Raw genomic sequence first — 27,974 nt, 5'->3', positions numbered from 1 at the left:
ACATTGCTTGGCCCACTAGCTCTAGCCTCTTACGGGCTAATTCTCATATTTTGCCTAACCCATTTCTAATAATCTACATAACACCGGTCTTACCGGGAAAGATTCAGCATGTCTGACCTGGCGGCTTGCTCCATCGCGCCTGGCTCTGAGAGGAGCTGCATGATTTCTGACCTAACTTCCTCTTCCTCCCAGCATTCTGTTCTGTTTACTCCTCCCACCTATGTTTTAACCTATCAGGGCAAGCAGTTTCTTTATTTAATTAACCAATGGCCTTCCTCCATCACGTTTTCAGTGTGTTTTCTATAGTTACCACACTGGCATTCTGAGAATTTACTCATAACACATGAGGGTATTCCTTTTGGACTTGAATAAGTTAATTAAATTCGGGACCCTCTTGAGGGACAGTGTTGGTTACTTGCAGTCAGTTATTTGATTTCCCATTACCCCTTTTATTTAGTGGGGAAATATTTTAAAGTTGTTGTCAAGTGTCAGAATTATAGAACATGAATAAATTTGAAATGTTGCATTAATGTTAATTTTGCATCTGCTTTTACAGTTAGTTAAATGGTCTTAGTAGCAAACCTCTATTCCTTGGTTTAAAAGGAAGGTCCATCTCCTCTTTCACTGTAATACCTTTGGCCATATATCTATAGATCACCTCCCCTGCTAGTCTAAAGAGAGTTCAGGAGAAAGAGTTGGTGAAGTAGCTCCTTGTTACCTGTCAGGTCAGAAACACACTCAGAGAATTGAATTGTTCTAATCTGCTCCTAGGATCCTGACGCCTTGGAAGATAAGTATGTGTGGCCACTGCTTTCACTTCAGTATACTTGGTGTAGGCTCCTTGGGAAGTTGATTATTTTCATTCTGCATTGAAAAAGGTGAAACGACACCCAGTATAAACTAGACCGTGATATTGTTTGTTTTCAGCACGTGTGTGAAATATATGCCAGACTAACATCTAATTTTACTTTGTTATCCTTGAAATATTCTTCATTGTTTTCTCCAGTGATTAGGACTGAACATTGACCCTTTTCCTTGAGACAGGGGCGAGCATAGTTTTATTGAAAAGAGTCAGGGATGATCTAAATTTCCTTTGATTGAAAGAACAGTCCAAAGCAGTTGCTGAGTTTTATTGCATTTCTACATTAGAATTACACGGCAGAAAGAATTATTTCAAGGGGCATTTTTTAAAATGTCATTGAATATTAAGAAATCAAACTGATCATAGGTTGAATGAAATGACATCCCCTATTCAAATTCACAAATTCTAGAAAACAGTGCCATTAGTTCAAGGCAGCTCATATCAGATTTGTGGCAAACAATTTTCCAGTTTAAGCTGGCCCAGGCATTTAGAAGGATTACTGACAGAGTGAGCAAGGCAGACACAGACAGTAGTCTCAGCTGCTGCTGAGATCAGCCGGCTCTGAAACTTAAAGTGTTTGGATGGCTGCTAGTTCAGTAAGGAAGAATGTTCCTAACCTGGAAGATACTACCCAGTGAAGGTATTTGGGTTAAAGCAAAATAATAAATCTTTTGGTCATCGTGGTAGGGAGGTGGAAATGTCTGGAGTTCAGGAGAATACATGCTTCTTTGACCTCAGTGAAATTTGTATATCTGATACTTAAAAGGAGGGTGATGGAATTTAAAAAGCAAAAGAAAATAGATTAAATATCATGATTAAAACTCAGAGAAATTAAAGCCATTCTAATAGTTAACTTGCATTATTGTGTGTGGTTGTGGTTTATTGTTTGTTTTGGCTTTTCAAGACGGGGTTTCTCTGTGTAGCCTTGGCAGTCCTGGAACTTGCTCTGTAGACCAGGCTGACCCTAAACTCAGAGATCCATCTGCCTCCCATCCTCCACCACCACCACCTGGCTGTGATACGTGTTTTATGGCTGCTTAAGTATATAAAACACACACATAAAAAATAAGATTGGTTGTAGAGAACATGTTGCCTATTGATAGAAAAAACTGATGGGACATACCTTTTTTTTTTTATTTTTTTTTCTTGCCTGGCAGAGTGTCAGAACATTGTGCAGGAGAAGAAGGGGCAAGGTACCAGGCATGGTGGATGGGGGGGAGGGCACTATTGTTGTTTACATGCAAGCACTTAGAACCTTCCTGTGTGTCTTCCTATAAAATATACTGTGGAAAAACAGAACATGTCTGGTTGTGCTAGTAGGAGTTAACCAGGATACTCACCCAGCAGCTAGCATCTCTCCTGATGATGCTGTAGAGATGCCATGCTACCTAGGGCATTGGCACCATTCGATATCTTGACTCCCTACCTTGATTAAAATCTAAGGGAAGTTTGCTTTCCTGCCTTATAATTCTGTGGATTACCTACCTATAAAAGTGTTTTCTGCCGTAAAATTTCCTGAAAATCCTTGTTTCTTAGACTCTTAATAGGAAACTAAACCTTTCTTCTTATATAGTGAAATAGTTCATGTTAACTGACCCGTGTCCAGGCTCTGTTTGCTGTTATACATTTTAATTATACTGGGCCAGTTGTTTCTTATACGGTTGCCCAGAGTTTTAGGGTATTAGCCTGCACACTGTCAACCACAATAAGCTAAGTTCAGTCACCCATCCTCTATATGTCAAATGAACAAGTAATTTTGTGAAAAGTATAGAACAGATTTGTCAAGTGTTGCCACAATGGGAAGAGAAATAGATGTGGGGGGTGTCTAGTGACCCATAGAGCGGTTTTTAGGATACAGGGCATGAAATTTAGGTTTAAATCGAGGGCAAAAGCTTTGCATAATTAACTGTACTGACTAGGATGTTTTGCCCATCGCTGAGTCATCATTGTCTTTGATCTGGTCTTTCTTGAAGGTGGTCCCATAAGTTACCAAAACTCTGTGGCAATCCCTTTTTGGGAAGGCCAGCTCCTCCTGCTGTCTGGCACCAGGCTTCAGTCTTTCCCTTTCCTCAGCATGGAATTCCTGGAAATTTTAATTCTTTGGGATCCATTGTTTCAGCAGTATGCTTAAAGGAAGGGCATCATCTTTAGGATGTCTCCTCTCTTAGCAGAGCAATTATAAAACGAAGGCTGTGAGGCATCTTATATTTTGACACTCATTTAAGATTGACACCCAGTTTAGAACCTAAGATTTTACAAAGAGCTCAAGATAATGCAGCTAATAATCAAGTAGAGTTAAGATTTGAATTGAGACCTAATAGCTCTACTGTTTGCCTTTTTTTTTTTAATCATTGATACTGTCTCTCAGTTGTGGCTTATCATTGTAAATTCCAAGTTCTGATACACAGTGGACATTATTATTCTAAAGGGGTTGTGGTGGAACCAATGGGGGACAAACCTTTTTTTTTTTTTTTTTAGATTTATTATTATGTATACAGTGTTCTGTTTGCCTACATACCAGAAGAGGGCATCAGATACTAGTAGAGGTGGATGTGAGCCACCATGTGGTTGCTGGGAATTGAATTTAGGAACTCTGGAAGAGCGGCCAGGACCCTTAATCTCTGAACCATCTCTCCAATCCCTGATCTCAGTCTATGTAAGAATTTTTGCTCTCATTCTCTACTTGCCAACGTTGAGAGTGAACAAGAATGATTATTGTCTAGAGGGAAAATAGAGTGTCAGATAGTAAATAGGAACCACTGACCCAGGATTGTTAAGACACAAAGTGATTTTTATGTTCACAAAATAAATAAGATGGCTTTAAATAAAACATGGCATTTTGATTCTAAAAGAAAAAAGGCATGTGAAACAAACATCATGCTCCTCCTGCACTGCAGCCATGCTTACGGTGAGCGACTTTATCAGTTCCTATTGTCCTTTCTCAGATAAACTCCCCAGTTACACTCTGTGGGTATTCCTCTTTTTTTAAAAACTTATTACACACACACACAGCACGTGCCATGCGTATTTTGTTTGTATGTATGTCTGTGCACCACGTGTATGTACAGTGCCTAGAGAGACCAGAAGATGTTAGATTCTCTGGGACTGGGGTTACAGAAGGTTGTGAGCTGTCATATGGGTGCTAGAAATTGAACCTGGGTCACCTGGAAGCGCCCAGTACTTTTAACTACTAAGCCATCTCTCCAGCCTCCTCCCTCCCTCCCTCCCTCCCTCCCTCCCTCCCTCCCTCCCTCCNCCCTCCCTCCCTTTTTCTTTTTCTCTTTTTCTTTTACTGTTTTAGAGCTAGCTCTGTAGACCAGACTGGCCTCACAGAAATCCACCTGCCACTGCCTCCCACTAGTATGCACTACCACTGCCCAGCATGTGCATATTTTTCTACTCCTTGCTTTTTTATGTTTAAGACTAGTTTAAAAAGTTATAGTATGAAAATAAATCATATATTGGCATGTATAGGGTGTCTTCATTCTTTTTGTTTACTCCAGAGTAATAGGCCTCTGTATGCATGTGGAGAGTATTGTGTGCCAGTTAAATATCCAGTTTCTTGTTAAAGCAGATGTGTGTGTTTCTGGTCTTCTGTTGTTATATATAGTGCTTTAGTAAAAAGTCTTGAACATGGACTTCATAGAAGCATGATTATATATATATATTTGTCACCAAAGTTCAGATGTAGTGTTCTTGGAGATTTTACCATTTTATGTTGACGTGAAATGGTTATTTTTCCATTGTTTAATTAAAATCTTACTTTTAGATTTTGTAATTTTGTTGATCTAATTGTTGAAAAATTATATGCCTTGGAACAGTAACTTATTTTTTTTTTATTAAAAATTTCCACCTCCTCCCATTTCCCTCCCCCTCCCTCTCCAGTCCAAAGAGCAGTCAAGGTTCACTTTCTGTATAAGTTGGAGATGGGAGTATGAGCACCACCTGGTTAAGTCTTATAGTTTTAAAGATTATAAGTCTGAGAGAATCACTGCCTTCTGATTACTATACTCAGACTCACTTGATGGTTCTCAGCCAGTCTTGTGTGTTGAATCAGAACCTTGGAGAGCTCCAAACTGGCGCTTTCTTTGCTTCTATCTTCGCTTTTAGTAGCTGTTTTAAAAAGTTATTTTAACCCAGAAGACCTGAAAGATCTACAGATTCTTGAAATTCGGTGTGTTTTACATTAGACACAAAAAATAATTCTGAAGTTTTAGAGACCACTAGAGCTGTGGTTCTCAGAACACAGTCCAGTATCACTTGAGAGTTAGAAATACAGACTTATAAACCCCACTGTAAACCTGCTGGATTGCAGATAAGTGATTAATCACAAAATTAACAAGTCCTCCATATGATTTCTGGTGAATGGCTAAGTTTGAGAAAAAACTGACTTCAAGATTGATGATAGCCATGTAAAGAGGGACTTATATCTTACGTGAAATCTTTGGAAGGTGGTTTTGTTCCACTTAACTGAGATTTGGAATATATATATATATATATATACATACACATATATATGTTATGTATATAGATAGAACTTTTTTATGCTAAACTTGTACAGCATTTGGTTCAGATGTATGTCTCATCTATGCTCATACAACTTCTTTGGCTATGTAGTCCTGGATACTTGTTTTATTTGAAGGTAGATTTGGGTCACATAGCCACTTGTCCAGTGTCATGTTTGGCAGTTTATATTTTGTAGTTAAAAATGTCTCTTCTACATTTCTATCCTTGATCCTTTTGATCTTTCTAGAATGTCTTTGCATTTACTTTCTCTGTGTTTTGTAGTATTGGGACATTGCTTGTTTCCAAGAGGAGCCTGTCATACATGTTGTACTTGAAGAGTCAATGTTAACTATTATTAGATAAAATGAAGTAATAATGGTTTTGAAAAGTCATTAGAAAGAACTGAAAAATTGGACAGAAAACATAGCCTGGTTAGTCTAAACACATACTTGTCTTGGAAAGCGCTGTTATTAGTGCTCAAAGATGAGCCTTTCAGGACAAGATGTACTGCTGTTTCTGTCTTTGTTGCCTAAAGTTAGAGGGATTTTTAAGGTAGTTTCCATAGGTAAGCATTTATGAAATAGATGGAGATGACCAATGCATCCTAAAACTGTTACAATTCATAGAAAAATGTTGGAAGTATAGCACATGTGTGGAGGTCAGAGGAAAGCTTTGTGAAGTCGGTTTTCTCTTTCCACTTTTAAATGAGTTTCAGGACTCTAATTCAAGTTATCAGCTTATAAGGCAAGCACCTGGATCTTCAGAGCCGTGTCACCGGCCCACTTTAATCTTTTTACTGTCTTAGGCTAGTAAATGTAATTTGTAAGTTTAAATATTTAAATTCAAAGTCAAACAAAAACTTTCTTTTGTCATATTCATGTCTTTATTCCCTTTTGATGATCCAAATACTTTTTCATTACTGCTAATAAGACTAGAAGGATGTTATTTAGCTTTTGTGCATAATTAAAATACCAGTCTTTATATCATGATCCTGAGGCCTTTGCTCAGCTCACCAGGGTCCTTGACCATTTTCTGAGCTGTAAGGTGCAATGTTTCAACTTTAAATTATACAACTTTGCTGTGTTAACACATAAATAAATTCCTATGTCTGCCTTCTTGTAACATCATTGCTCTTTTCAAAATAAGACCTCAGCAGGAGTTTTATAGTGAAACATGCCTTCTCTGTAGAGCTCTGGATAGGACTTGGGATTAAAGCCACATAAAACACAGTATTAGAAGAAAAGCATACAGATTATTATAGCTGCATGGGGAACCTTCATAGGTAAATGAAGACCAGAAAAAATAGATGGATCCAGTTACTGATGTGGTGTGTTGAATATGGAATAGCAGTTGTAGTAAAGTAATTAAATGTATGAGGAAACTAAACGCAGATAACTGGTCTGTTTGTAACCATTACTCTTGACCATCTTGTTCTCCATCTCCTGTTTGGGGAGGTGTCTTCACATGAGAGCTTTGTTTGCTTTGGGAAAGAAAAAGGGAAGGTAGTCATGCTTTTCTTGGGTCTTCTGCTTTCTAAATGACCTTACCTGGGAACACTTTAAGGGCCAATATGGCATATTTTGGGATGGCATACTCTGATTGTTTCTGTATTCCATACAGAATAAAATGGTGGTAGGGAGAAAATATTAAAAAATAAAAATAAAAAGTTTGTTTAAACTGGATTCCACGAATGAGTAAGCACAACAATCAAGTTTAAGACTGATTTTTTTCCTTTATTACATATTACATGAGCAACCATAGTTAATTGTATAGTTTTCTACACACCTGTTGTTTTTCCAGCAAATATGAACATCTGGGCTCTGGTCTGTAGGGACTATTCACTTTTAAGGGTTCTTAACCTTCTTCCATCACGAGCCTCCATTTTTAAAGACGAGCTCTAATCAACTTGACCCATTCTTGGTCTTTGGGTTTGAATAGAGGATTTATACAGATGACAAGTATATATTGACAAATTATTGGTTTTGTTTTTCTGAATAAACATACTGAGGTGGTTTTGTGCATTCCTACTGACAGCGTTGTTGAGGCTGTTAGCAAATGTGATGGTTGACACCCCCTTTTGTGTGTCTTCTAACTATCTCGGTATATGAATTATGTGTTACATAAATGTATTTGTTTTGATGATGTTTCCTTTATTATATATGTGATTTTTTTTCTCTGCCTTGGTGGGCTTGCTTTTGAGCATGTAAAATGGTTCTAAATGTAATGATACAGGCTGTATTCAAAGAAAACCAGATGTTTCCCTGTATTTCTCTACCTCCTGCCCCTACCACCATTCTATTTATTCTTTGTAAATTAATCCCTTCCTAAAATCATGGTTTAGGATATTGAACTTTCATTCAGATATTTCAGGAAGACTCCCACAGGAGTGGGACTTTGATGTTAGAGAGTCTCGGTCACTTTGTTATTACCGTGGCAAAATACCTGACAGAGGCAGCATAAGGAAGGAGGGCCTTTATTGGCCTGTGGTTTCAGGAAAGATAGTCCATCGTGAAATTAGAGGTGACAAGGGCAGGAGGTCATGTTGCATCTGCAATCAGGAAACAGAGAGTGATGGATGCTGGTGTTGACCTAGTTTTCCCTATCTTAATCCAGCCTGTGGAATGATGCTACTCATATTTGGGTTGAGTCTTCAATTCTTTTAACTTAATTTAAATATTCTTTCATGGCTAGAGGCCTGTCTTCATTGATATTCTGTCATATTGGCAATTTTGACCTTCACAAAGACCAAATAACCATTGTAGATCATTGGGAAAGGGTGGAAGTATTTGGTCGGTGGTACTAGGTCAGTTAGTTTTTCATATGAAAAATAACAGAAACAAACAGCAATACTAACAGTTTTAGAAGAGATTATATAATGTTATCTTCATGATTTAAAAGTGCAGACAAGATATATACAGAAGACAACATATATACATGTACTTGTGTGTGCATATGTTTGTGCATGTAGAAGCCTGAAGTCTTCCTCAAATGCTGAGCCTCTGTAACTCTCCACATTGATATTTTTCCCTCCTTGCTGGCCTGTGACTACCCAGTTAGGCTAGGATAGCTGGGTAGCAAGCATGAGCAAACCACTACTTCTACATCCTCAACACTGAGTTTATAAGCATACCTGTTTTAATTTTTGTTATTGTTTTGTTTTTAAGCTCAAGGACAGTTTTATTGATGTTTAAAAGAAAAACAAAATGAACAGGGCAGGCAAGCTGAAAATCTCAGTAGCTCCCTGGAGAAGTGGAGGGAAGACCATGCCCTTTAAGCTTAGCATGGATATCAGGCATATAGCCCACAAACAGCTACATGGTGGGGAGGGGAGCTTAAGAGAAAGATTAAGAGAACCCCAAAGTACCCCCACCAAAAAAGCATACTTCCATTCTGGCTGGTATTTGGAAGGCAGAAACAGGATGAAAAAAAAAGGAAAAAGGAAAGAAAGTTTATATTTCCAAGACCCTTCTGTTAGGACCTTAGAAAGGCAGACAGACCCAGCCAACCTACATGCTACTCAGCTTGTAGGGATTACCAATGCCTGGTTGTTGACATGAGTGCCAGAGATGAAGCTCAGGTAGGAGGTCCTAATGCCCACATGGCAAGCACTTTACTCACTGAGCTATATTTCCCTTGCTCCTAATTCTTCAGGCAAAGAACATAAACTGTAAAGGCAAACACTAATAAATTTACCTTTCTGATAACCAAGACATTATAGAACTCAGACTGGAGGGAGACACTAATGAATGCACATCTTCTAGGCAGCAGGTAGTAGAGGGAAAATAAAGTATCTTTTCCTCACAATCCAGCCAGGTTGGGTGCTAAGAATGTGTGATTTGACATAGGCTGATTAAAACACTTCTAGAATCTTAGTGTCAGTATATACAAATGAAATTAAAAATAGTTTTCCGGATTTGTGGATTAGAAAAAATATATGTGGTCAGGCAGTGGTGGCACACACCTTTAATCCCAGCACTCGGGAGGCAGAGGCAGGCATGAGTTCGAGGCCAGCCTGGTCTACAAGAGCCAGTTCCAGGACAGACCTCAAAGCTACAGAGAAACCATGTCTCGGAAAACAAAACAAAACTAAATGAAAGAAAAATATATGTACAAGTGCACAAAAGAAAAACATCAGAAGTAAACAGTAATTGTAATTTGTAGTATTATAATATTAGTGAATTAGGATTCGATTAGGTACTTAACTAGAAATATTTAGGCTATAAAGAAATCAAAGGATAGCTTCTACGCTCTATCCCTACAAAGATTGTTGGAGCTAGAAAAAAAGTTCAGCCTTTTGAAATGGGTAAAATATTTTCTAAGGATAATTTTCATAAGGCTAATGACTATTCCAGTAATGAAAACAGAAATCAAGAGGGGTTATTGAATGGATTTTTTTGTTGGGGACTAGCCTCAACAAAAAAACACCTCTTGCCAGGGTAAGAGCATGGGAATCAAAAATGTAAGTAAAAAAATATGAAGATATGTTTAAAAATAAACAGAAAACATAGAAAACATAGAATAGTACTAGGAGGGAGTTCCAGTGAATACTGAAATCTCCCATGTTTAATTTTACATACAGTTTTATACCACAGCACAAAAGGGGGGGAGACTACAACAAAAGGCTTCTTTAACATGATACAAAGGACAACTCCGACAGCTAATTGCTTCAACACTTTGAAACATCAAGTCATTATCATTCTGTTGTTTAGATAGGCAGTGAAGCCACTCTAGACCAAGTATCCTGAAGGCAGCCACTCCCCAGGTAATATTACAAAAGAAGGAGCAGAAGTATGTTTGTATATCCTGACCATCTACTAGGTTGGAATGGATCTACCTGTATAAGCCTTCTTAATGTCAAAAGAACCAAGTAACCACATCCTGATACAGAATGTATAGCCCTGATTTTTGTTAACAGTTGAGCAACTTCAAACTCTCGGACCTCAGACAGGTTGAAAATAGGCTCACATTTTGGGGCCTCCACAATTTTTAATGCTTGTGAGCTGGATCTAGAATTATTTCTCCTTTTTCCTCCCTATTCTTAAATGCTTCAAAACTGGATCTTCCATGATCCCTATTTTAAGTTGCATCTTTGCTTTCATCATTAACTATTATGTCTGTTTGGTTCTTTTAGGGTCTACTTTAAATTTATTTAAAAATAAAAGCAATACATATAATATTAAACTTAATTAATTTTTTTTCTCACATAAGTCAGTCTGGTGTCAGACGTGGACTTGCAGATACAGCACGGCTGTTGTACTCCTGAACTCACAGCAACTGTGATTGCATGTAAAAAATCTACCCAAGATGGGGCCTTTTTGTACCCTGTATAGCCTCATGGGCCCACTCCTTTCTGAGGATTTACATGCAGTTAAGGTTGATAAGGCAGGTTGATGGAAGAAGCACTATTAAGATGCTCCATCTGCCTGTAGACAAATCATAACACATGCTCCTAGAAATACCTTTAATGCGATCATAGAACCACATACCCAAAGACGTGAAAGTAGAAGTGGGATTGTTGGAAAGAAAAGAGGACTGGAGATAGTGGTAGGAGAATGAGACAGTAAGAGTTTGGGGTGCGAGTTCAGTACATTAGATATATGAAGATTATGAAATCTATTATCATGCATAATGTATGTAATAAAAACATGGTAGAAAGTCAGTCTCTATTGAAGTAGCAACTATTAAGCTTAGCATATGATGTTTAGTTTTAATTGTCAATTTAACAGAATTTTGAATGTCCAAGAAAGGGAGTCTCAGAGGGATTGTCTATTATATTAGCATGTCTTATGAGTATGTTTGTTGGGCCTGCCCACTGTGGGTGGCTCCATTCCTTTGACAGGGGATCCTAGATTGTAGGAGGGTGGAGAAAGCTAGCTGAGTACTAGCATGCATGCATCATTCCCATTGCTTTCAGCTCCGTCCTGTCTTCCCTACTGTGATGTAACTTGGAATTGTGAACCAGAATAACCCTTTGTCCCTTAAGTAGCTTTTGTCACAGTATATTATTATAGAATAGGAAAAGGTTTGTCTTCAAAATTCCAAATAATGATACTACTCTCTTCTTTTTTAAAAATGTTATCTCCAGCCAAGCAGTGGTGGCGCAAGCCTTTGATCTCAACACTTGGGAGGAAGAGGCAGGTGGATCTCAGTGAGTTCCAGGCCAACCTGGTCTACCAAGTGAATTTTAGAACAGCCAGGATGCTTACACAGAGAAACCCTGTCTAGAAAAAGCCCCCCCCCCAAAAAAAAACCACTTCATACTATTTAAGATTAGAATTTAGTTTTCAAAAATGTCTCAGTATACTCAGCTGATACTGGTGATTAGCAGTGATTTGATGTTGTTTCTTGATTAAGTTGTAGTTTCAAAGGAAATGGCTTTCTTCTCTTTGTATCTATTACTGTGCTGATTAGTTTTATATAAACTTGACATGAGCTAGAATCATTTGAGAAGGAACCTCAGCTGAGAAAATGCCCCCATCAAATAGGCCCATGGGCAAGCCTGTAAGCATTTTCTTAATCAGTGATTGACGTGCCACCCGCGAACATGTTGTTCTGGGTTGTGTAAGAAAGCAGGCTGAGTAAGACATGGAAAGTAAGTCAGTAGTAACTAGTGTTTCTCCATGGCTTCTTCATTAGCCCTTGCCTTGAGTTCCTTCCCTAACCTCCCTCAGTGATAGACTGTTAAACTGTAAGCTAAAATAAGTGCTTTCCTCCCCATGTTGCTCATGATCTTGGTGTTTTACCTCAACAATAGGCACCCCTGTTTGTTGTCAAGTAATCTATGAAACGGTATCAGACAGAACTGGTTAAGTGTCCAGGGCAGGGTAGACTTCTATAAATACAAGATGATTTGTGTAAAGAGCTATGAATTCACAAATAAGTAGAGAGGTGAACAGTACAGGCTTTGTTATTTGTAAAACCTTGATTTTTAAGGACTCTGATTGGCAGTACAATATGTCAGAGAATACTTACACTACACATGGTGCTGCATTCTTATGTCAATAATAAGAACATAAGTAAAACAAATGGAGGAGTTGGCTGTATTATCTAAAGGCCATGAGGTGGAGACCAAATTATAGAAAATAGAACGTTTTGACATCAACAAATAAAAAGGAGTAGCAGAAAATATTGACTGTTTAAAAATACTATATTCGGCAAAGTACCATTCCTTTCCCTTTCCTACTTTAAAATTGAGAAACAGTTTTAATAGTACTTAAAGTAGCATCAGAAGTTAAAAAATAATGTCTTAAATGACTTTCTAATTAAGACCTTCATTAGAAACGCTTATTGTACCACTCGTTACTGAAGCAATGGTGGCATCTGGTCTTCACTTGTAGGTGCTTCAGCCTCTTTTGCTTACCATTCAGTGGAGGCTTAGAAGGAAGGAAGGGAGAGAGGAAAAAAGGAAGGACAGACATACATGAGAGATCATATACCCAGTTAAGTTCTCCCAGCTCCACCAGTCAGGAAACTGTGAAGGGGTAGAAAGAAACTTAATTAGTGTTACCATTCGTTATCTTTCCCTCCTGGAGACTGAGAGGAAAAATAGGGGGAGAGAATAAATGTTTTCCCGTACCATGCATCCTGTAATGAGCATGATAGTATTTAGTAGTTAGCTGTCATGTTGCTAGTGGTACGGTGAAGTGATGAGAGCAGCTGCCTCACTGTTGTGCTCCACTGAATTGGATACCACTCGCATTATACCATGCTTAGTTAGCTACTTCCATCGGAAAACATCTCGCCATATTTCAGCTATTGAAAATATGATCTTCCTGGTTATATGTGTTTTCATTCCATTAGGCTACTGTGCTTATTAGATACTTGGATATGAATATGGCCAAATGCTAACTGACTTTGAAAGGTACTCCTAGCTATACTAAGCATATATTCCTTAAGATATAACTAGTCAACTTGAAGAGAATTTATGTATTCTGTCAAGAGACTGTACAAATTTTTTCCCATGCAGCAGCTGTTGCTCCTCTTACAGAAGTAACCAAATTTTCTTGGTGGACATTGAAGGGAATTTTCTGCTTTCTTTTCCGCTTTATTTTTCCTTAGCATGATTATGCACATCTTTAAATCCTCTTGTTTTTTTTTTTTGTTTTGTTGCTGATATACTTTTACCACAAGACATTTACATGCAGGGACATATATGTCCCTATTAACCTTGTTGATGCCTTTTTATTTAAATTTTATTTTTTGAGGTTATGACTATAGCATTTTTCCCCTTTCCTCTAAGCTCTAAACGCTCCCATAGTCGCTCCCTACTCTTCTTCAAATTCATGGCCTCTTTATTATTATAATCATATATGCATATGTGTATGCGTAGGTATTCCTAAATATAATCTGTTTGGTCCATATTGTGTTACTTGTGTGTATATATATTTGGGGCTGACTGTTGGGCACTGGACAACCAATTGATGTGCTCCTCCCTGAAGAAAATGGTTTCTCTGTTGCCCAGCATTCCTTATTTGCTTGTAGAGTTACCTTGCGGATTTTTCGCCCCATCCACGTTGACATATATTGTTGTCCTTGGTCAGCCCATGTTTGGTCAATCATGTTGATGAGAGGTTATGGGTATAGCTTCTAACATAACTAGAAGACACAGAATCAGCGAGCTCCCTGTGCCTCTGGCTTTTAAAATCTTTCTGCCCCCACTTCCTCAATGTTCCCTGAGGTACAAGAAAATTTCTAGCTCTTCCAGCTCTCTCTACCTCTCTTTTTCTTGTATATAGGGAGTGTTTACTTTTTTTGTTTAATTGACTGACCTGCAACACTAACCCATTGTTTATATCATTTGTTATATAGCAAGAAAAGATGTTTTTTGGGTTTCAAAAACTGAGTTCTCAATAAATTCTGCTTATAGTTTGAGTCTTATACCGTATATAACAAATACTGTTTTAGCCAACAGCCTTTAGTATTCATTTTTCCCAAGTACTAGTAGAGCTATATAAATAACAGCTGTTACAAGAGAGTCTGCCTTTTTATCTGATAACATAAAGAACCCATGCATGGGGTAAACAGAATGCTGAAACACCTGTACCTGGTTTGGAACCAGCAGAATGTTGAAGTCTCTAAAGACGCGTGTATAGTTTTCAGATAAAAGGGAAAATGCTAGTGCTAGAATAATTAGAGTGCTAGTTTAAGCTAGTCTTTGCCCTAATTCTGATTTAGCGCATTGTCAGATCTCCTGTCAATTCTCACCATTAATTTTTCTAAACTATTTCCCAGCTTTTCTTGTCCTTTCCCCCGCCTCACAAGTGGGGGTGCTGGCTTTTGTCAGCATAGAATCAGAAGATAGAGCAGATAGGAGGTGGAGGAACAAGAGGTGAGTAAGATTAGGTAGGTGTGTACAAGATGGTCATGCAAATTTTATATATAGCCTTGCCCTTGAACTTTTGGGAATTTCTGATGACTGGAAAGTATCATATTTGGGTTAATGCTGCTTAGCAGTTAGGAAAGTCTTTCTTTAGCTTCTACTGTATCAGCTACCTGGTTAACTGTTGTTAATCTGCATTACAAAGGTATTCATTGTGTGCAACTGCAAAGAGCATTTTCTTATGGAAAAAAGACTAGTGTTTAGTAATCTGTATAGTTTATAGGTTCTATAATGTCTCTCATTGAGTTTGATATGAATTGGCTGCCTTTTTGAATAAATGAAATCATGTAAATTTAAAATAATTATAAAGTCTAAAAACTACATTTTTTAAATTTCAAATGTATTTTTAAATCAATCATAAGTACAGAGTAGTATGTCCTAAGTTAACCAATAAAAGTCTAGAATCCTGACTTTGTAGTTTTCATTGTGTAGGATATAGTACAAGTTAAATACACTAACATTGTAAAATTTCAGAATCTAAGACTCATTGGGGCATCAAATATCTACTACATGGGGAAGCTGAGACAGTCGATTTAGTAGACATAAAGCACACTAATTAGCTATTGCCTAGCCCATAGTAATTAGTATAAAAGTATATAAGTATTGGCTAACATTTATTTTTATTGTTGTTTTTAGTGGTAAAGTATTTTAAAAAATGAATTAGAGTTCAAATCTTATCTGTAGTGACTGGTTTTATTAAAGTTAATAAGCATATACCCCTATTTCTATTGTCACTATTGGGAATTACCCCTAAGAATGTCATGCTTACTTGTACAAATAGTACAGATGTGGAGGATAGTTACATATGGGTTCACCTTCATGTGCAGGCAGCATTAAGTAACCAGCACGCTAGTGACTGACTTTTCTTACTGCTTGGTCTCAATTCTCAACACATATTTTCAATACTTATTTGTACACTTTAGCCATTTCAGTAAAGACACAGATATTTTAAAATGCCCAACAATGCATATCAGAGAAAAAATTGATATTCCCTTTTCCATCCTTGAACTCCTATCTTGATAGTCTCTCTTGAGCAGAAGTAGCAAATTATCAGCAACTTTTTTTTTCTCAAAATACTCTGCACGTAAAACACATGTGCGTATGCCCACTCATGTCCTTTCTACACCTTGGCCCTCTGCACACGTCCTTTTAGCCTCACCTCATCGTGACTGCTCACAGCTCATTCCCGCCTGGGCTTTGGTTAACAGTCTGAGCATGTATCCACTGTCATTTCTCTTTTCCTCTGTAGAATGCTTCGTTTGCAATTTTTTATTTCTCATTAAAAATTTATTTCTCACAAAAAATCCTTTATGTACTTTTTCTATGTAAATTTAAGTTATTGGAATTACTAAGTCAGAGGATGTGTATTTTAATTGATAAATACCAGTTAAAGTTTGCTCCTCTTATCCTCCAAATAGCTTAATGTCAGCTTTTATATCTTATCTAGCTGATGTGTGACAAATATTGTATCTGTGTCTGCCTAATTTGCATGTTTAAAAATCCTTTGGTATTCTCCACTAAAAATTCTTTGCCACTTTTTTAAAGATTAGTTTTTTGCTTATATTTCTGAGGAATCATAAGGAAAGTGGCTCTTTATGTGCTACTTTACCCTTAGTTCTTTGTCTCTTGACTTATTGTTATAAAACTTTATATATAGAAATTTAAAATTTTATGTAGTCAAGTATTTTAAATTAGTTATTATGGTGTTTGAATTTAAAACTGTCCATATACTTTCCTCCTGCAATTTCTTCTTATATTTTAGTGTATCTTGATTTTTTTTTAAATATAGGGAGATATAGGGATTAATTTATTAACTTTATAATAAGAATAGGAATTAGCCTTAATTTATGTTGTAATTAGTTTGCCATTCTAACACCATTAAAACATTTTTATTTTACATTTTATCTTCAGTGATTTGCATTATATGTTGTATGCTAAGCTTAATTGCGGATTTTTAATGTTCTCCTGTAGTTCTTCTGTACTACACTGGCATGTGCATTTCTTTTATAACTACTATTTTATATTTTGTCCTATGTGTAGGGTACTTTAAAAATAGTTTCTCAGTTGATGTTTTACTCTGTCAAACTTTAAATCATGTGTATAACCATATGCCTGCCCTTTTACAGTCTAAAACTGATTTGTGTGTATACAACTTCATGATTTCAACTCAGTTTAAAGAATATTCTTTTTTTTCCTAGCTTTTAACCTAGACAACGAGCAACCAGATTATGATATGGATTCGGAAGATGAGACATTATTAAATAGACTTAACAGAAAGATGGAAATTAAACCTTTGCAATTTGAAATTATGATTGACAGACTTGAAAAAGCCAGTTCTAACCAGGTACTGTACCATGTAAAAGTGTCTCTTTATAATTAAACTAATTAACACTTTAGCTTCCCCTCATCCAAGTGTGTTGTCGGAATGTGCTGATTTTACTGTTTGTTGAATTTCTTTCTTTTTCTGACATCCTAGAATTTCTGTGTGAACTAAATATTTCATCATTTTCTTGAATAGGAGCATGGAGAGTAACGTCCTGACTTTTTCCATATGGATTGAATAGTGTTTGAGTGCCTTGATCCTTTGCGTAGTTGCTATGTTTTTGATATTTCCACACCTAATTTTGTTTCAATTGGATTTCTGAGGTAGTTATCTTAAATCTTGTTCAGTTGCCCAAATGTATACAAGTTTCCATTATTTTCAATGAGTTTTAAATTTAATAACTCGCATATTATTCAAAATGCTAAGTTATAGAAAATCAGTCACAAAGTAATGAGAATTTCTTTAGTAAGCAAAATTTCACAAGGAATTTAGACTAGTAGCTGTCTTTCTAGAAAGAATTAAACTGCTCGTGTCAGGAGACTTGAAGTGCTCATCCTTTTGACTTAATGACCTCATGTCTAGAATTATCTGCAGAAAAATAAATAGATTGCTGGGGGTGTTGCTCAGATGGGATGCTCTTACTTAACATGTGGAAAACCTGGTATCATTTCCCTTGCACCACAAAAATTAAAAGAGAGACATTTACCTGTATGATGGAATATAATGTGGGCATTTTAATAATGAGTTGGAAAGGTGACTAATATCAGAGGATATTGTTTATTGCGTAATACTAAGTTTCGAAAAGAGGATTTAGAATTTACTCAGCAAACTGAGGTTTAGGTAAGGCATATTTGCATATGTACAGTAAGAAAAAGAAGCTACAACAAAATGCCAACAATGGTATGGTTGTATTTGGATGATGAAATTATTGGGGATTTTTGTACTCTTTATGCTATTTTTGTCTTGCAAGCTTGCTATAATAAAAGATGTAGTTTTTCATAATTAGATTTTTAAATAAACTGTCTTTAGCATTACTTTTGGTATGGTGTGGTATATTAATGTGCTAGTTATTTATAAGGAAGTTAGGGATATAACAAAAATTGCAAATAAACTATACAATCGATTATTAATTTTTTTCACTAGTTTTCGTATAAAAGTTGATTCCCCTTACAACTTAAATTCTTTACATCTCTAAGGCAGTGGTTCTCAACCTATGGGTCATGAATGACCTTTTTTGGGGGGGCACATACCAGATATCCTGCATATCACATATTTATATTATAATTTATAATAGCAAAATTATAGTTATGAAGTAGCAACAAAAATAATTTTATGTTTGGAGGTCACCATAGCATGAGGAACTGTATTATAAAGGTTTGCAGCCTTAGGAAAGTTGAGAACCACTGCTCTAAAGTGTACCAGCTCTTCAGAACATTTTCAAAGCCTTTCCATTGGAAAAATTATTTGACTGTACTGTTCACCAGTCTTACCCTTGTTTTGACTGAAAGTAACACCCAATATTCTATGGAGCTAAAATTCAGTTGGTAAAGTGTGTTTAGCAAGCATGCTCAAGGCCTAGAATTTGATTCCTAACACTGCTATATAACCAGGTGTGGTGGCATGTGTGTATAATTCCAGCTTTTCAGAGGTAGTCAGAAGTATGACTAGGATTCAAAGATTCACAGCATGGCAGATTTAAGACTAGCCTGCGAAACATGAGACCATGTTTTAAAATGTTCACAGTTTGTGTTCACAGTTGCTCTGAGTTCAGATCCACAAATATCAAACAGTTTCTGGGGTCCTTTTATATACAAATATTCCCAGCAAATCTAGGTTAGGCTAGTCTTTTGGAATTTATTCCAAAATAAATTTTCCATAATGGAAAATTCCATAAGTTTTCCATAATGGAAATTCACTTGGTATGGCTGAGATTATAGCATCAGAAGTCTTCTGTTCCCCGTTGAATTGATTACTATCTTAGTGTCTAGGCAGACAAATAGATGATAACATTGAATGAGACAGATAAACAAGCTCTACCTTTGTACAGCTTATTCAAATAGGAACAGGGCTGGGAGAGCCAGCTCAGCGGTTAAGAGCACTGTCTGCTCTTCCAGAGGGCCTGGGTTCAATTCCCAGCACCCACAGGGCAGCTGACAACTGTCTATAATTCCAAGATCTGACACCCTCACACAAACATACATGCAGACAAAACACCAATGTACATAAAAAATAATAAACTATCAAATAGGAACAGGATAGACAGAATGGCACACACCTGGTAGTTCATTATGCACATATGCTTAGTGCCATCTTGTTTTCTCTTTGCTTAGGAATTAGATTCTAGGCCTTCAAACAAGTTGCTAAACCGAGGACATGATAGCTCCTATTTAAAAACACAGAAGAAATAGTGGCAGAGTTGTCAACAGAGGACTGTGAGAAGAGCCTGTTATCAGAACTAAGGAGTTACCCCCGAAAGGCTAGCTGTCCTCCTACTTAACTCCCTGCTCCATTAATTCCTTTTGAGGGCTGTCATGGTATCACAAGGCAGAGGATTGAGTTTGTAGTAAACTAGTATTTAATAGGTTAATAGAAGAAAAACTTAAAAAGACAGGCAAAGTTTCTGCTCCTGTCATGCTGGAGGTGGCTGCAATGAAGTCTTTTTGAGACTGTTACCAAATCCTGTGGTTACTGTCAGTCTTCATCTGTTGCTTATTTTCTGTTCACTTACCCTTTTTCCCTCCGTGGTGCTGGAGCCTGATCCCAGGACCTTCTGCAAGCTAAGAAATTTTGCTACTACTAAACTCTCCTCTTTATCGTACAACTGTCTCCAGCGTTGTTCTTAAGCAGCTTTGTCCCTTCTGATTTTATTTCTCTGAGCTGTACTCTGCTTCCTCTTGTTCTGTTTGTTTTATTTCTTTGAGGCAAGACCTCTCACCTTGTTTGGCTGTTCTGGAGCTTCCTGTATAGCTCGGGTTGACCGCAGCCTCCTTGAGTGCAGCTGACTTGTTGAAATTTTATTCTGTGTTTTTACCCTGTGCATTTGGGAGTGATACTACCTTTTTGCTGATTTTAATGGATATAATAAGCCATGTACCTCTGCTCATGACTTCTTCTGGATTTTTTTTTCTCCCTCTTCTTATAAAACCTCATGGCATCTCCACCAAGACCCTTTAAATTAACTGTCTCATCCCAGATGGTCTTCCATGTCTTTTTAAAATCCTCTTTACTTTGAGACAGCTAATTCCAGTTCCGGAACTTAGATCATACCTCATACTTAAAAGGGGGAAATAATAGGATCATTTTTCTAATTAGTTGGCAAAATTATAAATATATAGTATAAAAATAAATGTTGATAATTACATATTGGTAATACCAGGCGGTGGTGGTGGACACCTTTAATCCCAGACTTGGGAATCAGAGGCAGGCAGATCTCTTGAGTTCAAGGCCAGCCTGGTCTACAAGAGCTAGTTTCAGGACAGGAACCAAAAGCTACAGAGAAACCCTGTCTCAGAGGAAAAAAAAAAAAAAAGTATCCTAGGATCTTTGTTGCCAAGATAACTAATCTCATCTTTTCCAACAAACTTCCATCTTGTCTCTCTCTTTTTGTTATATTTTAATTTTCAAAGGATAATTTGAAATACTTAGTGCCTTCTACATAGCATAATCTTTTACTTATACCACTGAATTCTTTAAGTTCCAAGTAGTCTCCAGATTGTCATCGAGGAGCCTCTTTCAACCTGTGTTCACTCAGTGTCCCTGTGTTATATCAGATGTATTAGCCACATTTGATGATTTTGGTTTTCTTCTTTTCCTTTGCCCTTTTCTGTCATGTGTTAATACTCACATTGGTGTCTCAGCTTACTCTTTTATCTTAAGTTCCCATCAGCTTCTTGCTGGCCCTCAAGTTCTATTTCTACCTGCTAAGCTCCAGGCAATATTTCTCTATAACATTTCTAACATAGCAGAATTTTCAAATTCATCATTTTCACACCCATCTCTTTCTTAATTTAGGGCATTGTCTCTCATGTAGTTGACCAGCATTGTATGCGATGGTTGACTTCTTTATAGCCACCCACAGCCAGTGTATCCTAAATAAAACCAGTGACTTTTGTTTTGAAGTGTCATATTGTTTTATCCACCTCTTCCATTTTTATGGTGTCTCATCTGGACTTTTCATTATGCCAGTCGTGGTTTTATTAAAAACCTTTTGTAAGAAGGAGGAAAAATTATTAGGTGGTTTATGATAAAGACTGTCTTCCACCTGGCTCCAGGTGTAACTCTCTGGTTCCCAATGCTCTGTGCCTATTTATAGATCTTCCCTGTTCCCTTTGCCCGGAAGGCCAAGTCTGCATTTCTAATCTGTGGTTTGGTACGCAGTCGTCTAAATCTCAGTCTGATGATCTTTACTAAAAATTTCACAGTTGCTTAAAGTCCATCATCATCACAGCCTGAAAAAGTAGCCACACTGATTTCTATCCTGCTCCTTCTACTCAGCTAAAATCCATAGTGAAGTTCCAGGATTTGTATCAGTTCTATTTTCCTGGTGCTAGATTCCTGCCAGAAGCTATGAGATGAGAAACAGAAGAGAAGCTAGAATTATGGCGTCTTCCTGTGTTGTGGGAGCTCAGTCTGTTTAGCCAATGACAGATATGGGTGACTATTAATCTGTAATTCTTAATAACCTATATAGTTTTAAAAACTAAAGTTTCACATTATAAAAATAAACAATCTGTAAGCAGCTGTACAGAGGACATTGACCTCAGAATTGTGACAGTATACAAAAATATCGTAATCAGAGGTAGAAATGTGTAGTGCACTGTGACATAAGTATCCCTACTTTGGGGCTGGAGAGATGGCTCAGAAGAGAGAGCACTGACTGCTCCTCCAGAGGTCCTGAGTTCAATCCCCAGCAACCACATGGTGGCTCACACCATCTATAATGCAGTCTGGTGCCCTCTTCTGGCCTGCAGGCATACATGCAGATAGAACACTGCATACAAAATAAATAAATAAATAAATCTTTTGAAAAATCCCTAATTTGCATCAATATACACAATATCCTAAACATAAGTATAACCATACATACAATATGACAAAAATAATCTTTTTTTTAAACATTTTTTTAATATTTATTTATTATGTGTACAATATTCTGTCTGTGTGTATGTCTGCAGGCCAGAAGAGGGCACCAGACCTCATTACAGATGGTTGTGAGCCACCATGTGGTTGCTGGGAATTGAACTCAGGACCTTTGGAAGAGCAGGCAATGCTCTTAACCACTGAGCCATCTCTCCAGCCCCGACAAAAATAATCTTATACTTAAAACAATGTGCAAAATATTTTTAAGAGAAGTAGAAATATATATACAATGACATAATTGTGCATTTGTGTCAATATACAAATTATTTTAAACAGGAATGGAAAAATAATTTTTTTTCAATAAGCCAAAATCCATACCAATATAAAATATTTTGAGATTAACAGGTGTTTGGGGGTTAAAGTAGATTTTACTATCTACCTTTTATCATTTCTGTATCATATTCCTGGGAAGATTCCTAGAACATCCTAAATAGTCAAATGGTTCTTTTTCAAGAAAAATATCTTGATACTGGGCTATTTTGTTGTCTTGTCCTCTCTTTGGCTTTCAAAACATAATTTTTAATAGTTGCACTATAGGCAGTGATAGTTTTAGTGCATGTGTGTGTTATCAAATCGATGAAAGAAATTCTAAATTTAAATTTTTTTAGATTTTTAAAATTTTATGAACACAGTGCTGCTTGCCTGTTTGTATGTGCTCCATGTGCATGTCTGGTGCCTGCAGACATAAGAAGGTGTTGTATCAGCTGGGACTGGAGTTTTCTGGGTGGTTGTTATACCCATGCAGCATTGGGAAACAAACCAGGGTCCACAGCAGAGCAACATGTGTTGTTCACTGCGGAGCCATCATTCCTGCCCTCAAATTTAGTGTTTATAGTTTCCATTACAGCTCAAAGTGTTGTTACCCCCAGGTTTGTTTTAACTTTATATTGCTGGGAAACCAGCATTGTTCACATTGCTGCAGAGGGTAGTTGTCTTAGCACTATGTGGCTAGGAAAATTTTTTTTTTTCATAAATGAAAGCTGTAATGAAATCTTTGAATGAAAGAATGGATTACACAGATTTTTCTTTAGTAATTTTCTCAAATATACAGGTAGTGGAATAGTGTGATTTATTTGTTTGGCTTTTTGGGGTTTTTTTTTTGTTTGTTTTATTTAGGGACTCATGTAGATCAAGCTAGCCTAAGGCTCCTAATCCTCATGCCTTTACCTCCTAACCGTTGAGATTACAGGTGTTTTGCTACTAAGCCTGGCAATCATATGAATTTTAATGGATTAGTTTTGGTTCCCTGTGAACAAGGAACATACTGTTATTTAGCTGTTTCATTAATAGGCTTAGAATTGAAATAGAAGACTTTTTTGATTTGCACACAAGTCCTTTGAAAAGTAATACATGGCTGATGTTACTGTGCTTTCTCAGGAATCCTGTCCTTGAGACTTTGTGATTATGTCAAATCTTCATTGTTGTAGTTTGAAAACCTTTTCCATTTTCTGGGCCCTTGATAAAAATCTTGCTTTTTCTTCAATTTAATACATGTATATTACTTAGTGTGTTACAGTGTATATTTCTACTTAATTGAATGCTGATATTTTTTCCTTGCATTGGCTTTCCATAGTTGTGTATTTGGAGTCATTTGATAAGTAGAAATGTTTATTGTGTTATCTACATAAAATTATGTCATCCTTCACTATGTTCAATGTAAACCAACCTTTATTGCTCATTCTTGAAGAACATAAAGTAAAAAAATACCATTTAGCACTTTAAATTTAATGTAGATAATTATAGTTATACCAGCAGATTTGGAAAAAGAAAGGTAAGACAAGATGGTCTGTAGTGAGTCACCCTCACAGAAAAGAAATGTAACCTCTCCCAGAGGAAGAGCTCCTGCACTGTCTGCCTGTATCTGATTTCACCAATAATCTATTCTAAAATTCCTAAATTCTCTTTCAGCTTTGTGTTTTTCTTGCTTTTATTTACATTTTGTAAGTTTCTTCAGCTAGAGAATTTATCTTAGTTTATTTTCCCCTTCTCTACAATCTGAACTAATGGTGAGCTGGTAATATTTCCTTTTTGCCCAATTTACTTCTGTAAATAAAAAAAACTTCAATTTTCTTTTGTAATTTATTTGTTTACTCAAAATATATTGACACTGCAAGGCCTTGGGTTTTTATCTGCCAGCAAACTTAATGGTCCTTGATACCACAGAGCTTGTAGTTTCCTCCTGTCTGTTGATACCCAGGTGACCAGGCAGCTCAGAGCAAATTTACTGCAGACCTTTTTCCAGCCCCTACTTACTCCCACTGCTTTTTAGTGACTAAAGTGCATGCTAAGTTATAGGAGTTTTTTAAAATTCTCTCAAAGTGGTAGGAAAAGCCCAGCATACTCGTGCCTACCTGTAACTGCATCAGTGAGGAACTGAGGACCACACGTCAACAAGCACCAATAAGTAAATGGCATGGAGGTTTGATTTTATAGATTTTTGTAAAATATAGCTGACATTGGGAAAATGTCAGTGTTTAACTATAAATTATATGTTAAATTATTAGTTGTACTATAGGATATTTAAAAAGAAAACAAAAGGACATTGTAAGCTGGAGCAAAGAGCACCAGAAAGGAGGAGTAAATGGAGATGGTTTAGTCTTCTGGCACATGCAGGAGCATAGAAAGTAGTCAGTGTGGTGTGGGATAGGAATCTCTATTGGTCTGTTGACTGGAAAGGAGCTCTTGTTCTCCTCCTCATTCTACTTGTTGATTTAATAGCAAAGATTGCAAAGCATACAACATAGCACAGCATTGTTTTTCCTGGCTTCTAGAACACGAGAGCAGCCCATGGTGCTGCTGTGATGCTGTCAGTGTGAAGTAGGATGTTATGAGCTTTAGGAAGTCTGCTCTGGACAATAGTGTGTAGGTCTGTAGATAAGCACTCACCTAGCCTGCGTTAGGTCCTAAATTCAATCTACTACACTCTCCCAAGGACACATAGATGTACAAAGAAATCGGAGAGAAAGCTCAGTTCTTGTTCTAGTCCTGTTCTTGTAGACTTTAGTACTCTATGTTACCATTCCAAGAACGTTTTTAACAATTTGAAGCGATCTAAGGTCATGTTTAGAGGGTCAGGGGAATGGCTAGCAGGTAAAAGCAGCAACAAGTCTGATCGTTCAGTTCTCAGAACTCAAATGCAGTGGCCTTAATCTGTAATCCTGATACCTATAGGATGGTAGGTAGAGACAGGAAATTTACTTAGAAGCTTGCTCACATGCTTGCTAACCTAGAGTTCACAGTGCAGCAGCAGAAACAAGGCCCTGCCTCAACAAGGTGGAAATTGAGAACCTACTCCGGCAAATTGTCCTCTGCCTCCACACAGGAGCAATGGCATGCTCAGGCCTTCATTTACATAGACTCATACAAGTTAAATAAACATAATTTTTAAAATAACTTTAAGAAAAGATCATGTTTAGAAATGCTAGTCCTTTTTTATACTCAGTTGTCACATGGACTGGAATACATGTGTTTATTATTAGTATATTCTCTTCCTTGTATGAATTGCATATATAAAAGTAAACCCAATACTCGGGCTGGCTTAATACAAGAAATTTCTCGTTCTTAACTGTTCCCTGGTTCAAGATATCATCGTGTTTGTGACAAATGCTTTCCATAAGAGCTCTGACATAGTCTTTAAAGGGTTTATTTCTCTTTTATGAATTCAGCCAGAATAATGCTGATGTACCTGTAAATAAATGTGTAAACAATTTGCTTAATCATATATACTGCTTTATTCTTTGAGAAGATCAGACCATTCATTTAGCTTTTTGGCAGAATGCAATGCAGGTGTCAGTTGCTTACAGTGATCTCTAAATTACAAAAAGATTATGTTGTTTTGAGGCTGGGAAACGTTGAAGTGATACAGCAAGGTTTTAATGGTTTGGCTGAGTGGAGCTTGGTAGTGTTTGCTATCATTAGTCATTTGAGCACAGTGACATTGAAGAGCTGCTGAAAGCTTACTCCTCAGTTGATCTTTTGACCATGTGTTTACAGTATTTGTTTCGCATGTCCTAGCAACCTTATCATTATTAGTTTAGACTTCCAGCTGTAGCAATAGGAAGAGTTGTGTGTGTGCTTGTGTGTGTATATATGCATGTATATGGTAGGGCAGCCGAATTATAATGGACCAGTTACTCAACTCAGAGTCACTGCATAGATTTAGGGAAAGCAGTGATCAGTGCATTTATTCCGTCAAGCTATGTCAACACAGGAACTCATATGAGAAATGTTTTGTTGAGTCATCTTTTTGAATGACTATATATAGCATACAGATCAATGTGTAATATTAGTGAGAAAATTCCCTGCTTATTTTTGACTTCCAGGGAACATGTCTTAGGTTCTATCTCAACTTGTGAAAAAAGACTCTTCTCTAAAGTGACTTGGGTGGTATCACTTCAGCAAGGCTTCCCAGCCTTAAAATGGCATTATGTTTTTCTAATTTATAGTTCATTTAAGTAAGTGGCACCCCCATTACATTCTGCTAAAAAGTGAGTGACTGGTCTGGTCTTCTCAAGGACCAAAGTACTATATACGGTTAAGCAAATTTTTATACATTTTAATTTTGAGGTACATCAGCTTTATGTCAGTATCTTGAACCGGAAGTGTTGAGAACAAGAGTTTTCTAGCGTTTAGCCAGCTCTACTAGTGGAGTTACTTTTATATGTAATTCGTACAAAGGATTCAAAACTTGCATAATTTTGAAATCTGTCCTTTTATTTATCAGTTTCAAAATAGTCATTACAGTATATTTTGAAGGTAGATAAAAAGAAATTCATATCTTCTAGTTTCTACTGAAAACCAAACAGATAGATAGATGCTAATAAACTTGTAACTAGCCAAGTTCAAATGTTGTAGAATCTTCTTATATCAGAAAATGGGAAGACTTCTAGGTATCTTCTATTCCATCATTTATACAAGATATATCAATGGTAGTCCTTCCAAGTATCACTTGTCTAACTTCGTTAAATATTTGCATGTATGTGTATGTACGTGTTTGTATGTATGCGTGTGTGTGAGTGTGTATAGTCTAGAGGTTTACAACTGCTTTCTTCTTCAGTGACCCTCTGTCTTTCTATTTGTAGTTCCTTACTGAACCCCATGTCCTGAGCCCCTTATCAAATATTTTAAATAGTAGAACCACCTGGGCAAAATACTGATTTTTTTTTTTTTTTAAAATAGCATCCCGACTTAGGTGTATTTTGTTAGGTTGAATAGAATTACATCTTCACCAGCAACTCCAATATCTAATTGTAATTATTTAAATGGATCACATTTTCTTCAGTTGCTGTAGCTTAAACTGATTTCTTTCTCAGCATTGCCCTTGATGACATCTTGTGCTTTCTGTTTAGCTTGTAACACTTCAAGAAGCAAAACTGCTGCTAAATGAAGACGATTACCTTATTAAAGCTGTATATGACTACTGGGTAAGAAAGCGGAAAAACTGCAGGGGGCCATCCCTCATCCCCCAGATTAAGCAAGAGAAAAGAGATGGCTCTACTAACAATGATCCTTACGTTGCATTTCGGAGGAGAACGGAGAAAATGCAGACTCGGAAGGTAATATCCACATTGTATTTCATTGACTGTAGTTTGATTGTGTTTACTAGAAAACCGTGACACTGATGACCTGAAAGCCTGCCTTTCAGTTGATCTTTTGAGCATTTGTTAAATGCCTGCCTTAGCAATCTGTTAATAACTCGTTTCGACTTCCAGTTGTAAGTATAGGAAAAGCTGTGTGTGACTATACACTTGCAGGTTTTGAGTTCA

The 27,974-nt window shown here is 36.9% G+C and overlaps 1 protein-coding gene across 2 annotated transcripts in view; it reads left to right on the top strand.

Annotated features, from left to right (window-relative positions):
* Positions 1 to 27,974, top strand: part of Epc2 (enhancer of polycomb homolog 2) — an 86,145-nt gene that overhangs the window by 30,173 nt on the left and 27,998 nt on the right. For both annotated transcript variants that reach the window (XM_050139914.1, XM_050139913.1), the window contains exons 3-4: positions 16,946 to 17,091; positions 27,558 to 27,764. In XM_050139914.1, the coding sequence (XP_049995871.1) occupies positions 16,946 to 17,091; positions 27,558 to 27,764 (353 nt within the window). The remainder of the gene's footprint in view (positions 1 to 16,945; positions 17,092 to 27,557; positions 27,765 to 27,974) is intronic.

Source organism: Alexandromys fortis, unplaced genomic scaffold, assembly GCF_014885135.2.
Source record: "Alexandromys fortis isolate MF-2015 unplaced genomic scaffold, M_Fortis_MF-2015_v1.1 scaffold_33, whole genome shotgun sequence".
Classification (NCBI taxonomy): domain Eukaryota; kingdom Metazoa; phylum Chordata; class Mammalia; order Rodentia; family Cricetidae; genus Alexandromys; species Alexandromys fortis.
Note: the sequence above shows the minus strand (reverse complement) of the source record. Positions and strands in the feature narration are given on the sequence as shown.